Source organism: Balaenoptera musculus, chromosome 16, assembly GCF_009873245.2.
Source record: "Balaenoptera musculus isolate JJ_BM4_2016_0621 chromosome 16, mBalMus1.pri.v3, whole genome shotgun sequence".
In the NCBI taxonomy this organism is placed as follows: domain Eukaryota; kingdom Metazoa; phylum Chordata; class Mammalia; order Artiodactyla; family Balaenopteridae; genus Balaenoptera; species Balaenoptera musculus.
In genome coordinates this window covers 83,267,022-83,282,090 of record NC_045800.1, presented here as the reverse complement: position 1 = coordinate 83,282,090, position 15,069 = coordinate 83,267,022, and the positions used below count along the sequence as shown (strand labels likewise).

The 15,069-nt window shown below is 44.2% G+C and overlaps 1 protein-coding gene across 2 annotated transcripts in view; it reads left to right on the top strand.

Annotated features, from left to right (window-relative positions):
- GNPAT (glyceronephosphate O-acyltransferase) overlaps positions 1-14,438 on the top strand; it is a 31,790-nt gene extending 17,352 nt beyond the window's left edge. For both annotated transcript variants that reach the window (XM_036827966.1, XM_036827965.1), the window contains exons 5-16: positions 2,157-2,284; positions 2,982-3,057; positions 3,310-3,461; positions 3,609-3,739; positions 5,221-5,444; positions 8,751-8,993; positions 10,408-10,487; positions 11,350-11,490; positions 11,766-11,865; positions 11,950-12,043; positions 12,524-12,585; positions 14,060-14,438. In XM_036827966.1, coding sequence (XP_036683861.1) covers positions 2,157-2,284; positions 2,982-3,057; positions 3,310-3,461; positions 3,609-3,739; positions 5,221-5,444; positions 8,751-8,993; positions 10,408-10,487; positions 11,350-11,490; positions 11,766-11,865; positions 11,950-12,043; positions 12,524-12,585; positions 14,060-14,103 — 1,475 coding nt within the window. In that variant the 3' untranslated portion in view covers positions 14,104-14,438. The remainder of the gene's footprint in view (positions 1-2,156; positions 2,285-2,981; positions 3,058-3,309; positions 3,462-3,608; positions 3,740-5,220; positions 5,445-8,750; positions 8,994-10,407; positions 10,488-11,349; positions 11,491-11,765; positions 11,866-11,949; positions 12,044-12,523; positions 12,586-14,059) is intronic.
- The last annotated feature ends 631 nt before the right edge of the window (positions 14,439-15,069 follow it).

Below are 15,069 nucleotides of genomic sequence, written 5' to 3'. Positions count from 1 at the left end.
GCTCCAGATACGTCCTGTACATGGAGTCAAACAGGATTTGTCCTTCTGTTGCTGTCCTATTTCACTCAGCATAACGTCCTCAGGGTTCATCCGTATTGTAGTGTCTGGCAGAATTCTCCTTTTTTAAGGCTGCATAATATTCCACTCTATGTATATACCATATTTTGTTTATGCATTGATCCGTCCCTGGACACTTGGGTTGCTTCCACTTTTTGGCTCTTGTGATTAGTGCTGCAGTGAGCATAGGTGAACAAATACCTGTTTGAGTCTCTGCTTTCAATTCTTCCAGGTATACACCCAGAAGTAGAATTGCTGGGTTAGATGGTAATTTTATTTTTAATTTTTTGAGGAACTGCCATAGTGTTTTCCACAGTCACTGCACCATGTTACAATCACACCAACAGTGCACAAGGGTTCAGTTTCTCCACAACCTCACCAACACTTGTTATTTTCTGTTTTTTTAGGTTTTTTGTTTTTTTGTTTTTAATAACAGCCATCCTAATGGGTGTGAAGTGGTATCTCATCATGAGTTTGATTTGCATTTCCCTGGTGATTAGTGATGTTGAGCATCTTTTCATGTTCTTGTTGGCCAATTCTATATCTTCTTCAGAGGAGTATTCAAGTCCTTTTGGTTGTTTGTTTTCTTTGTTGTTTAATTGAAGGAGTTCTTTATATGTTCTGGATATTAACCCCTTATCAGATATGTGATTTGTAAATATTTTCTCCCATTTCACTCTGTTGATTGTATTGTTTGATGAGCAGAAGTTTTTAATTTTGGTGTACAGTCGGCCCTCTGTATCCACGGGTTCCGCATCCACGGATTCAACCAACCATTGATCAAAAATATTCAGGAAAAAAAACTCCAGAAAGTTCCAAAAAGCAATACTTGAATTTGCCATTCACAGGAAACTATTTACACAGCAGTTACGTGGTATTTACAACTGTTTACATAGTAATTGTATTAGGAATTATAAGTAATCTGGAGATGATTTAAAGTGTATGAGGACGTGCTAGGTGATATACAAATACTCTGCCCTTTTATATAAAGGACTTGAACATCCTCTTGTTTTGGTATCCGTGGAGAGTCCTGGAATTAATGCCCCACAGACTCCCCCCAACCCCAGGGACAGCTGTAGTCCAGTTTCTCTGTTGTTTATCTTCTGTGCTTTTGGTGTCATATCCAAGAAATCATTGCGAAGTCCAATGTCATGAAGCTTTTCCCCTATATTTTCTTCTAAGAGTTTTATCGTCTTGGGTATTATATTTAGGTCCTTGATCCATTTTGAGTTAATCTTTGTATGTGGTGTGATTTTTTTTGGTAAGGCTCCAACTTCATGTCTCTAACATTTTCATTGCTATATAATGTTCAGCAGTGTATATGTATCATAATGTGGTAGTTTTGCTGTTACAAACAAGTTTTCAATATATTTTCATATTAGTGCTTTTATTTCTGTAGGATTGATTCCAAAAAGTAGGATTGCTAAGGCAAATAAATTGTTTATCATCTCCCTTATAAGCTAGCCAGGAAAGCTGGGGTTCAAGCCTACACCTTTGCTAATAAACACAGTAAACAGTAAGGTAAAAACTGCCAGGACCTTAAGCACTTTGAAAGCATTTCCATCTATATAGACACGTGAGGAAGTTATTTGAAAATTAGGGAAAAATGAAAAGAACTGTTTTAAAACTGGTGGTAGAACTCTTTCTCTCATTCTGGACTTGCTTTTCTTTTTTAATCTGTGCCACTAAAAGAAGATTGATAATTTTCACCTGATGGTTAAAAAGGAAAGGTGAGAGCTAGTTTGGCCTGACTGTCCAGAGCATGGAGGATATATGTTGGTCTGTCACTGAGGTCAGCAGCAGTGCTGACTAAGGAAATTGGCGTAGTTAAGGCTGTCCCATTGCCTGCTGTTCCCCCATCTCTATCTAGCTGGTCTGGTTGTAAATGCAGAGGTGCATGGGGAGTGGGGTGCACAAGGTAACCTCCCAGCCAGCACCTGCTGACAGAGTCCCTTCTTTCCTTAATTCCATTAGATGTTTCTTCTTAAGATTAGGGGTGTCTTGCATACGTGAAATCTATCTTAATAGCATCTGAGTTGAGATATTTATAGAAAGCTTCAAGGTCTGCAAATAAACATTAACCATTGTTTCTTTCGTAGACTTCCTAGGAATGAAGATGGTTGGTGAGCTGCTGCGAATGTCGGGGGCATTTTTCATGCGGCGGACCTTTGGTGGCAATAAACTCTACTGGGCGGTGTTCTCCCAATATGTGAAAACTATGTTACGGGTAGGTGCAAATAATTACCGAGTACTTTCAAGCTGTATTTTCTTTTCACTGAAGTTTGCTCTAAGGTCTTATTTAAATTCGTGACTTCTTCTCTTTTTTTTTGTTTTTTTTGTTTTTTTTTTTTGTTTTAATAGACTTTTTTAATATAAATTTATTTATTTATTTATTTTTAGCTGCATTGGGTCTTCGTTGCTGCGCACGGGCTTTCCTTTTAGTTGCAGCGAGCGGGGGCTACTCTTCGTTGCGGTGCGGTGGCTTCTCTCATCGCGGAACACGGGGCTCTAGGCGCGCGGGCTTCAGTAGTTGTGGCTCACGGGCTGTAGAGCGCAGGCTCAGTAGTTAACGGCACACGGGCTTAGTTGCTGCGCGGCATGTGGGATCTTCTCGGACCAGGGCTCGAACCTGTGTCCCCTGCATTGGCAGGCAGATTCTTATCCACTGTGCCACCGGGGAAGCCCTAAGTTCATAACTTCTGAATGGACTGCTTAGCTGGTTTTTCCCCCTCGAGGAATGTGCATAACCTGCGCAATCTGTTTACTCTGTGTGACTCTCTTGTTTAAGTTTCACTGTGAGCAGTGTTTGCTCAGAGGGCTGGGGAGGGAACTCGGGAAAAGGAATCAAAAGGAGCATCTATCACTTTGAGAGTAGGCAATGGGTTTTGTGTTTTGTTTTGTTTGTTTGTGTTTTCTCTTTAAAGAATGGTTATGCTCCTGTTGAATTTTTCCTCGAAGGGACCAGAAGCCGCTCCGCCAAGACACTGACTCCAAAATTTGGTAGGTTCCTTACAGACTGAAGGGAAAACACAAACCCAGAGGCTTCAGGCGTGGTGTCATCGTAGCTGCTAAATAGAACTTGACACTTTTTTTGCAAGATGTTCTTTACTTCATAAGTATAACTGTTTCTTTAAGTTCAACTGTTTCTATTTATGGGCTTGGTATATAATGTATACTTTTAGTATGTTCCTGCGGCCTTGTTTGCTTTCCTTTTCAATATGTTTGAACAATCATTTCTCCCGACGTTTACAGGTCTTCTGAATATTGTGATGGAACCGTTTTTTAAAAGAGAAGTTTTTGATACCTACCTTGTTCCAATCAGCATCAGTTACGACAGGATATTGGAAGAAACTCTGTATGCTTATGAGCTCCTAGGGGTTCCTAAGCCGAAAGAATCTACAACTGTACGTAAAGGGTAGCCAAGCTTGATTGTACTGGCATTTAAAGAAATTAAATTTCTTTCAATTTATATTTATTTATGATGTACTTTATACACCAACTGATTTCTGAATGTATTCCTGTTTTCTTTTCCCCTGTTGTGGTACTCTCAGGGATTGTTGAAAGCCAGGAAGATTCTCTCTGAAAAGTTTGGAAACATTCATGTGTACTTCGGAGACCCTGTGTCGCTTCGATCTCTGGCAGCTGGGAGGATGCATCAGAGCCCATATAACTTGGTTCCAAGGTGCAAGGCCTGTGTTTTCATAACTGACATAGAAACAAGGATGAAAATCTGAAAGTGTAAACTGCGATTCTTGAGTTGACCACTTCTGGCACTGAAACTTGGTTATCTGAGATCACACCCCGGAGAAGCAGAAAGCTTCAATTAGTATGTTCGCCAGACACTTAACTGCAGGATATATACATTAAGCATGCAAAGCCAGACAATGCTCAAACAAACAAAACAAAAGGCAAAACCCATTGCCTACTGTCAAAGTAGTAGATGCTTCTTTTGATTCCTTCTCCCCAAGCTCCCTCCCTAGTACCCTACTGACTTAAAAGTGTGAAGAAATAAGCTGGTGTTAAAAAGTGCATGTATGGGAATTGTCGAGCACAATTCCTATTGGTAGGCCAGCCGAAGTGTGTACTAAGTATTGTTTTTGATCCTAGAAAGGATTGTTTGATAATAATGAATGGGAGTGAGTCCCTGTTCTCAAGAAGGTTATAGTTTTGTGGGCAAGGAACTGTGTTAGCTTCTTTCAGGGTGCAGGTACAGATACACATTTGGGTTTTCTTAATGTAGAGAAAAACACCCGCAGGAGTAAAGGGGACAGACCGCCTGCCCAACCAGGCTTCCATGACTGCAGCATCATAATTTATCTGTAGCGCCAGTGGCCCCACAGCGGCCGGCAGCCGCGCTCGCAGCTTCGTCAGCTCTCAGAAGCAGACGTTAGCTTTCTGCAGCCACGAGCTTTCACTTTGTCCATCTCAAATTGGCCAGTTGTATCCATTACCGGGGAGTCCCCATTGGCTACAGCTTTCACATTAAGCCACCTTATCATGTGGCTGCTGTTAGGTCCTACCCATACATCCTCGCTCCAGCCGGCTCTGGGTAGGTTCCGGCTATCATCTGACTCAACGCTGGGTGATCCACGCATGAGGAATCTGTCAGGCAAGGACCGAGGCAGTGCTTAGCAGGTGCCCTGAAGCTGCTCGGAAGGGCGGTGTAGCAGTAGTCAGGCCAGCGGTGCAGCCTGTCAGTACAGGCACGAGCAGTTGCCATACATATCATGTCATCGCCTGTTAGGTGTGTTCTGCAAGAGACGTGTTCAAAGTACTGTGGATTCTCGGGAGACAGAGCAGTTCAGTCCACGGGAGGAGGCATCGGTTTTCACAGGAGAAGTGATGCAACCACTTACAAAGCAGCAGCAAGTGTTTTTTGTCTGTTTATTTGTCTGTTTGTTTTGGCCTGGAACCAGGGATAATAGAACCAACCCTCTTACCTTGAGTATTCTTAAGCACCTCTCAAGAGCATAGTCCAGAGACGAATGGACAGATCCCACTCTAGTAAAGTGAAAGTATATTTTTGCAGCGTGACCTGAGAGAATTCAGTCGGCAGAAAGTATGAGAAACCTTCTAAAGGATCTGTCTGCTCCCATTCCCTTCTCCACTCACATTGTCTAAGTAGCAGAACTGTAATTGGTTGTTCTGTCTTCTTCCTTTTAGATATATTCCTCAGAAACAGTCAGAGGACATGCATGCCTTTGTCACTGAAGTTGCCTATAGAATGCAGCTCCTGCAAATTCAAAACCTGGTTCTGAGCCCGTGGCCACTAATAGTTGCTGTTCTGCTTCAGAACCGGCCATCCATGGACTTCGATGCCCTGTTGGAAAAGACTTTATGGCTGAAAGGCTTAGCCCAGGCCTTCGGGGGTTTTCTCACTTGGCCTGGTATGTATGTGGGACATATGTGGTGAGAATGCTTGTTTTTTTATCTCTTAATTTGGAAACGTTGTAGCCTAGACGTGAAAAAAACCCATATAGGACTTTAAGCAAAGCATTGCTCAATGAAAGAAAGCCTAATCTGTTTTTATCACTCTAGGACATTGAACGTAGCATATCCGTTATTTGAGAATAACGGTTTACATGTCATTTCTCCCTATGAGGCTCTGAGTAGATAGAGGACCAGAATACCCGCCCTTGCTACCTGGCAGAGTGGAGACTAAACAATGACTCTGTACTCCACATATTCTTCCCTCTACACCCGCCTCTTTCTTTTTTCTCTTTTAAACTTTTTTTTTTAAATTTTATTTATTTTTTTTTAATTTTTGGCTGCGTTGGGTCTTCGTTGCTGCGCGCGGGCTTTCTCTAGTTGAGGCGAGCGGGGGCTACTCTTCATTGCGGTGTGCGGGCTTCTCACTGCAGTGGCTTCTCTTGTTGCGGAGCACGGGCTCTAGGCACGCGGGCTTCAGTAGTTGTGGCACGCGGGCTCAGTAGTTGTGGCTCATGGGCTCTAGAGTGCAGGCTCAGTAGTTGTGGCGCACGGGCCTAGTCTCTCCGCAGCATGTGGGATCTTCCCGGACCACGGCTCGACCCCGTGTCCCCTGCATTGGCAGGTGGATTCTTAACCACTGCGACACCAGGGAAACCCCTACACCCACCTCTTTCTACCACATTATATTTGCAACCCATTTGCCTCACTGGATTGTAAGGATTAAAGGGCTGATCTTGGAGAACTGTATACAATTCTCTGATAATAACAACTTTGTAAAAACCTCATTGGAGTTATGAAGACTATGCTGGGAGTTTGGGATGTATATGACAATAGTTAGCTTAAGTTGTTTTCAATCTCTTTGACTACAATTGGAAATGCAGTCTTTTTAAGACCGGATAATTATTTATAGTCAAGTATTTACTCTCCACTCATTAAACCTATACTGAGTACCTAGTGCGTGCTGGGAACTACCAGGGGTACAAAGATGAACTAGATGCAACCCCGTTCTGGAGGTTCTGCTGGTGTGTAGAAGACAGGGTGGGTAGTAATGTGTAAACTAGTAGAGAGGGCTGGGTGCCATAAAGACAGAGAGCTATGGACACATTGCTGGGGCTTGCTGAGACTGCTGTGTAGGAAAGGGCCCACGCGCAGGGAAGATTTCATAGAAGTTACTGAGCGCATCTTGGTGGGACAGTAGGAGCGCTTCAGGAAGACAGATGGCGAGGAGCGCTGTTAACGTAGGGATCAGGAAGCATGCGATGGTGGGTGTGACAGCACCGGGCATCCCTTGCCCTGCTGGTGGTTGGTAACATTAGAACACTGGCTCTGGGAAGGGAGTGATGGAGACGGAGATGTGGACAGAGGCTGGATCATAGAGGCCCGCTGCCTGGGGATCTGGACTGGAGTCTGTAGGTCACAGGACGCGGGCGTGGGTTTTAGGCAGGGAAGCGTGACGGATTGGCCTTTAGCAAGCAGCCTGGTGTCAGGTTTTGTGTTTTTTTTTATAAGGAGGTATGTTTTTGTTTTTTTAATTTATTTTGGCTGCACTGGGTCTTAGTTGCAGCACACAGGCTCTTAGTTGCAGCTCCCGTGCTCGGTAGTTGTGGCGCACGGGCTTAGTTGCCCCGTGGCATGCGGGATATGGTTCCCCGACCGGTGATCAGACCCGGGGCCCCTGCATTGGGAGCGCGGAGTCTTACCCACTGGACCACCAGGGAGGTCCCCTGATGTCAGTTTTAAAGATGGACCACAGGGGGGAGAAACTGGAGGCAGGGAGACAAGCGAGAAGGTTGCCGTGCATAGATAAGAACTCAGGAAGCCGAGCCAGGCAGCAGCAGAGGGCGGTGTGGCTGAGAGAGGCCGGGAAGAATTGCCAACAGGAGTGCCGGCCAGCTGAGCGTTGGTCACCGGGAGGGAAGTAAAGATGAATCCGAATCCCAGTATTGTTAACAGTCTGATGGGAAACAAAGGACATGTCGACTGTAATATAAAGCAGAAAGTCATGAAAGAGGAATGTTTGGCCCAGAAACGTGGGAAAGCAGAGGCACCTGTCTTTCTGAGGTGTTGGTTTTTCAAGAGGGGATAAATATGTGGCCAGTCCACAGCGAAAAGTACCTGTGCAGCTGCCACGACAGCTCCAGTTGTTACAAAGTGAGAGCCGCTTGGTATCCAAGTACCGGAAATCATGTAGTTATCAAACACTGTTCCTAATTTAGAACACGTTATGTGTATTCGGTTCCTTTTTGCTTTTTTACCCAGATTACCCCATATATTCTTAAGCATTCTATCTAGGCCTTTTTATGATATACATAGCATTGTACTGTGTGTGTAAGATAAATCATCTTGTATTATATATATGGTATCATGTGCTGCACCCTTACCTTGAGCGGGCTGAGACAAGGCAGATTAGTCCAAGCGAATGTGATCGAGTCCGAAAGGAAAACCACACCTCCCACTTGTCCCTTGCGTGACGCAGCAGCAGAGCCTGTCGCCCAGCTCCAGAAGTGTGCCTGCCTAGCACACCTGTCAGCCAGCTCTTTGGCTCAGGGGAACAATAAAAGTATTTCCCTTATCAAGAATGTTGTTAAATATCACCATCCCTTTATTATACTTATAATTCTAACTCCTTGGCTATCTCTAGGCCAGTGTAGTGTCAGGTGATGGCTTACCAGGAACTGTTATGAGCCTGCCTCTTTAGTTATCTTTGATGTAGGAAAACCAGAAAAATCTCCTCGGCATCCCTCTGTGCTCAGAGAGACCTGAAGCTAGGAGAGTGCCTCTCTGGGCTGCCCTTGGGTTTACCTGCAAAGTTGTAAAGCGATATTCTTGCCATCTCGGAATTGGTCTAAGCGAGGTGTGTGTATGTGTGTATGAAGCATGTCTTCTTGTGTTAGTATTCTTACATTCCCATATATGTGATTTTCTTGTCATGTAACTTGCAATTACAAAACCTTGGTTCCTGAGGAAGCGTTGGTTTTCAGAGTGGGAATTGATGTGCGTTTCAGAATGCCTGACAGATTTGGGGTAGATAAGAAAGCACGTTACATGTCCTCAGAGGCAGTTGATTTATGAAATAGTGCCTTTACAATATCCTTCACACATGGTATCATTACCTCAATTGGTGGAGCGTAAAACCCGTCCGCGGCGCTTGAGAATAAACGTGTCGGGTCACTAGCGATGACTCGTGCTGGGCCTGAGACTCCCGGCTGTGACCATCCCGTTTCTTCGCCATTTGCCTGAACGGATTGTCTGTGTGCACGTAGACGGTGAACTTGCTGAAGAAGTGGTCCAGTCCAGCCTTCTTCTGCACTCCAACGTCGTCAGCCTCACCAAAGACCGGGTGACTCTGAAAGTGGACTCTGGAGACGCAGAAGTGGTCGACGGGCTTGTTTTCCAGCACGTCACTCTCCTCATGTGCTCGGCTTACAGGAACCAGCTGCTCAACACTTTTGTCCGTCCTTCCTTAGTAGCTGTGGCATTGCAGATGACGCCTGGGTTCAGGAAAGGTAACTTGCGGGAAGGTGGTCTTGAGTTTTGGAAGAGACCTGGCCGTTGAGTTCCATACAGAGAGCAACGTTTGAAGCCTTGTATTATAATGCTCTGTCACATGCCTGCAGCCCACACACCAGCAAGGGATGGGACCTCTAGTCAGAGCTCATTAGGATTTTTTCCCCTACATACCTGGCCGTAGAATTTGGGAATTGCAAGGGACCTAAGAAATCATCTCATCTCAACCTCTCCTTTTGTAAATAAGGAAAATGAGGCCCAGCGATTCCTGGTCCCTTAAGGATCTGGGACTAGAGCACAGCTCCCCATTTGCTGGTCGGATGCTCTTTTTCTGACGTCACTTCCCTCATCTGACAGAAGCAGGCAGGGCGGGTAAACAGTCCAGCTCAGCACACGGTAGCATTCTGGTCGCACCGAGGAGTATAATAATGAGTATAACTGGTTTTTTCCACAGAAACCTGTAGTCAAGGTCAGGGGTTTTCTACCCGGGCTGCACCTTAGGATTTTGGGAGGCTGAGTCCCATCCCCAAAGGTTTCTGATGCAACTGGTCTGGGGTGTGGGCCAGAAATCGATGTTTTTGTTTTTTGCTTTTCAAAGCTCTGTAGATAATTATAAGGAAAAGCCAGAGTTGAGAAACACTGGGCTCAGCCACAGACCTTTAGCCTTGGAAGGAACCTCAGAGGTCCAGTGCTCATCCTCATTTTGTGAATGAGGAAACTGGGTCCCAGAGAGGTCAGACAACTTAGCTCAGGACACAGAAAGCTCAAAGCTTGATCTTAGTTCTGTCTGAGGCTTCTTACGTTGGGATTTGTCCACAACCGAGGGGCACATACGTGGTCTTCTAGAGTGTTTCAGTGTGAACACCCTGAAATTGGAGGCAACCGCTTGTGTCCATATGGATGTATATTTTTCTAATGAGAAAATTCACGTCAGAAAGATGGTCTATAGCCGACGGGCAGGACAGACCTACACGCCCGAGGGTTAAGACAGTAGTCTCTATGATTGTGTGCCAGTGTGTCCTAGCACTAAGGGTACAGTAGAGACATCAGCAGATACGAGTGTGGAAGGGAATGAAGGAAGCCATTCCTTTCCTTCTCTGCTAGGGAACCACATACGGGGGAAATGAAGTACCCTGGCTTCTGCGGAATGCGGCCTCTTGCTCATTACCAGACTGACTGGTTAGAGACCTGGTTGTAATTCAGTCTCAACCATTGAAACTATGCTAGCCTGTAGTTTCTCTGTAGGTAAAATTTGGATTGGTTATAGCTTCCTTTGGGGGCCTGAATTCTTGTCCCTGGTATATGAATAATATGCCTTTAAAATACTGCATTTTGGAGTATCATGGACTTCTTGGTACTCCCTGAATGTTTAAAAAGCAGAGTTGTAATTTTATGTAATGAATTTATTTCCAGAGGATGTCTACAGTTGCTTTCGCTTCCTATGCAATGTTTTTTCAGATGAGTTCATCTTTCTTCCAGGAAATGCACTAAAGGTAAATCCTTACTGCCAAAGAGCAAGTGTGTTTGCGGTGTGAGTTCTGGAAATGTTAGGCTTGGATTCACGGGTGTGTCTTCCCTTCCTTCAAGGCTACGTGCAGCAGAACAAAAGAGAAACATGGACACTCACAGTTCAACAAACTGTTTTACTTCTTGGTCAGGTTTAATCAATAATGTAGGGATTATTTGGTGAGAGGAACCAAATCTTTGAGCCATTAGTGCAGCCACTGTAAATAAACCAACTCTGTTTTGTCAGAAAATTTAGCAACCAGCACACGTTTTCCAGCACCACTTGTTAGAATGAGTAGGGCCTTTTGCTTTGCGGTTAGACAACAGTGGTCCTGCCTGGGGGTGTAGACAGCAGGTGAAGGATCGGGCTCCCAGAGCTGGACTTCTGGCCTGCTGGGCTGGGGGCAGTGCCAGCATTGACAACTGGCTTAAGTGTCTGTCCGTTATGCTGAGGGCCACAGGTTTGATTCAGTAGGAAATGAGGACAGCCGTTCTCAGCATAACATGATTCTCAGTACTTTTCGGACTTGCTGCATGCACTTCTATTCAAGTGCAAGGAGTATGGCTCGTCCGTGCAAAGCGAAGGAAAATCTATGGCCCAGGTGACGATTTCTGAGGCTCATCAGGTTTTCGGTGTTTGCTGTATTTGAGGTTCAGCATTGTGAGTGCTGGAACAGTGCTGCCCTGGCTCCTGTCTGACAGCCACAACAGTCCGGGAAGGCTTGCAGAATTAGCCGGTGTCTCCCTTGTTTGGAGGGCACAGGGCTGCACATGCTGAGCCCAGCAGTGGATCGCTGACCTGAGTTACAAATTAGAGGATGCATTCTGTCTTCTCCCCTCCCCTTGCAGGACTTTGAAGAAGGCTGTTACCTGCTTTGTAAAAGTGAGGCCGCGCAAGTGACGACAAGGGACATCCTAGTTACAGAAAAAGGAAATACTGTGTTAGAGTTTTTAATAGGACTCTTTAAACCTTTTGTGGAATCTTACCAGGTGTGTAAATCTTTCGCAAGTTCTCCTTCATCCTCCCATAGCAAATATAACTAAGACTTTCCTACCCTGTACTTGTTTCTGGTCTGAAGAGCAAATGTCTTCCCCAGGTGAAAGGTAGAACTTTTTTTGGCGGGGTTCGGGGGGAGGTCTTTATTCTGCTCTAATATAATGTATCATTCTGTTAAGAGGGGCAGTGTAAAATTATTTACTCTTCTCCTGTATTTGGCTGCTCTTTTTCACTTTCTGTTCCTCTCATCCTCCCTCTTAAAACTCAGATAATTTGCAAATACCTCTTGAACGAAGAAGAAGACTACTTCACTGAGAAACAGTACTTGGTGAAAGTTAGAAAATTCACAGGTCAGCTTCTCGATCAAGGTGAGTCACACCTCTGTGGGGGGTAACTTCTGTTAGTTGAGCACAGAAAGTAAGCCACTAACTCTCCCTTTCCCTCTCTCTTAGGTGCCTCACAGTGTTACGATGTATTATCCTCCGATGTACAAAAAAATGCCTTAGCAGCTTTTGTGAGGCTCGGTGTGGTGCAGAAGAAGAAGGTGTAAGTAACTGTGCACGGCGCCCAGCGTGAGCTCGGGGCAGCGACAGCTCAGAACAGTTGAGCACCAAGTCGAGAGAGATGCGGAAATGCAGGATCTAGGAAACATTACATCATGCTTCACTTATCCATGTCCTGATTAGCTAAGTCACTCTGAGTTACCATGCGAATTTTATTGTGGGTGTGAATAAAAACCATATTGAAGCAAAGAAAGAAAGTGCTTTAGGCCAGCGTTTTAGCTTCGACCTAATATGGAAATTTATAGGTTAATTATAAGAAAAGTTGGGGGGCGGGGCATGTAGTGTTTGTGTGTGTGTGTGTGTGTATGTATGTATAATCTTACATATATATACACACAACTTTCAACTATTTAAAACTAGCCCTGAGGAAGACTGTTTAAAAGTAGTCTTACTATATAAATAATGAATGTTGTCTTTTCCTCCTAGTTTATTCAATAAGAAAGCTTGTTACTTTTTCTCCTAGAAATAATGATTATATATTTACTGTGAATGAACCTGCCACAACAAAGTTAGAAGAAATGCTTGGTAAGTGCTGTTTAATAAAAATATGATGGGTTTGCACATTGCATTTATCAACATATAGTAAAACAAGAAAGTATGGCACTAAATACTTGATCAAAATGAACAGCAGTAGAGTTTTAGTATACGCAGAGAACTATTTCTATCATCTAGAATTTTCTCAAGGAAACTAAGGAGAAAACTAACAGAGAAGACACAACAGGCATAAAATAGGCGGTCTTATACAGCATAAAAATGATCAGCTCCTAACATAACTAATCAGGGTCCAAGATCTAGACCCTTTACATCTAGCCCTGGTGAACATCAAGAAAATTCCTCTCGGTTTGGTCCTTGGATTCATTTGCTCCCTCTCCACCCTCAGATCTCTTCTTTCCCGTGGGAGGGGTCGGGGTCAATGTCCACATCATATGTAGACTCTGAACTTGAAATTGGGGGCTGATAGCACATCCTTGGGAGAATAATCCAATCCAGACTCTTCTGCAGGTCCTATCAGCTTATAAAGAAATAGTCCAGCCCCAAAAGGCGAGGCCATTTGTTTATGGTATACAGTAAGAGTCAAGACTTTTGATATAAACAGATTTGAAAGGTCAGAGGAGGTAGAGAACACTTCTCATAGGAATGATGGGGTGACTTTAGAAGGGGAGGGTGTTAGCTTTTGAAAAAAATAATTGTCTGCTGATTATATTCAAAAAGGACTAGCTCACTGAGTGGATATTCTTACAAGTAGTATTTTTGTACCTAATCGTAACTCAGTACACTTGTCAAACCTGTATAGAAGAGCTTTAGATAGATGTCTGTTGGGATTAGGGGAAAACCAGGGCAGGCATATGGTTAAAGGAGAGTCATTGAAGAAAAAAGTATAGAGGGCAAAGGTGTAGTTGACAGAGATAGGGAAGGTGAAAATACTAATTTCTTGTTGAAGAAAATACGTAGGTTGAAATCCCAGTCTTTTTTCTTTTTTTTGGCCGCGCCGCGACTTGCGAGATCTTAGCTCCTTGACCAGGGAATGAACCTGGGCCCTCGGCAGTGAAAGCGCGGAGTCCTAACCACTGGACCGCCAGGGAATTTCCCCCCAGTCTTCTATTTATAGTATGTCTGAACTTTCAGAATACGTAACCTTGAAACTCGATTTTGAATTTGGTGAGAGGGGCGTAAAGCTAAAACAAACCCCGAAGCCCTCGTCGTGAGGACGACGGGATTGAGTTCTTCCTCTCGGAAGGCAGATATGTGAGTGTGAATGTACTAGACCATGCTAGACGTGAAGTTCAGGAAACATGGCTGTGGGGCTGGCCATGCCCATCGCCTCTGAGACACCGCTGCTTCTTCTGCGAAGGGCGCTGCTGTCTCCATTGGTGCTTTGTCAGTCTGTAAAACTCTGCACAAGTGTCATGTGTTTCTCTTTTGCCAGTGCCTAAACAGTTGTACAAGGAAGGGCAAACTCAATATCATTTCATGAGCCGTCTCTGTCTTTCTCCCTTAGGTGGTAAGACACCGGTAGGAAAACCGGCAACTGCAAAGCTTTAGTGATCGCCAAATGGTTGCGGAAAAATTGGTCGTATAATTACTGTCATCCAAGGACTCGTATTACAACAAAGAGGGAAGCAAAGGAAGAGACCCATCTTCTCGTCCTTCATAAGGCATCAAGAACGGCGGGCTCAATAGAGAGGAAGAGTGACCAATTTAAGCAATCCGTGAAATCTCCTCCACGATGGTTAAAAAGGCATTTGTGTCCAACTCCGTGTGTGTTTTAAAATAAAACAGGCTTTCGGAAACATGTTTGGAAAAACAAAACCCAGCTCCTATTTCACTAACACTTTTTAACTTATTACATGTATTAAACTGTTACGTTGACTTCTGGATTAAAGTGCAGCATCGAGTCTAAAGGCTCTGGCCATCAAAAGAAAACTACTAGAAAGGGCATATCTTAGACTTCTGGCTTTCTTTAATTAAAGTTTCCTCAAACAAGTGCACGTTTGACAGAGATCTGTAATATGGTAGCTAGCTTACAGTAAATTTTGCCACCTAAGGGCCTTAATCAATAAAACTGAATTAGAGAAAGTACATGGAACAAAGAGAAGTTAGGAGAAGTATCATAAATAGGCTTAACAATTCAAGGGAAGAAAAGTTTGAAATAAGGTGGGTGAACAGCAAAAAACTTGACAGCTAGCCACTACTGGAAGTGACATTTAAGCTGAGAATTAGGGTGAGAGGAGCCAGTCCTCAAAGTGTGGGGTTGAGGTGACAGGAGGTACGGCGGGTGGGTGTGCAGAAAGAATAGTGATCGAAATGTCCTGGGATTGGTTCCAAAGGACCTGAAATGTGGCTGAAACAAGAGTCATGGGAAGTGAAATTTAAAAGAAAGGCAGGTGTATTCGTCTGCTTGGGCTGCCATATGAATACTACAGAGTGAGCGGCTTAAACAGCAGAAATTTGTTTTCTCACAGTTCTGGAGGCCGAAAGTCCAAGACCAAGGTGCCAGCAAGGTAGGTT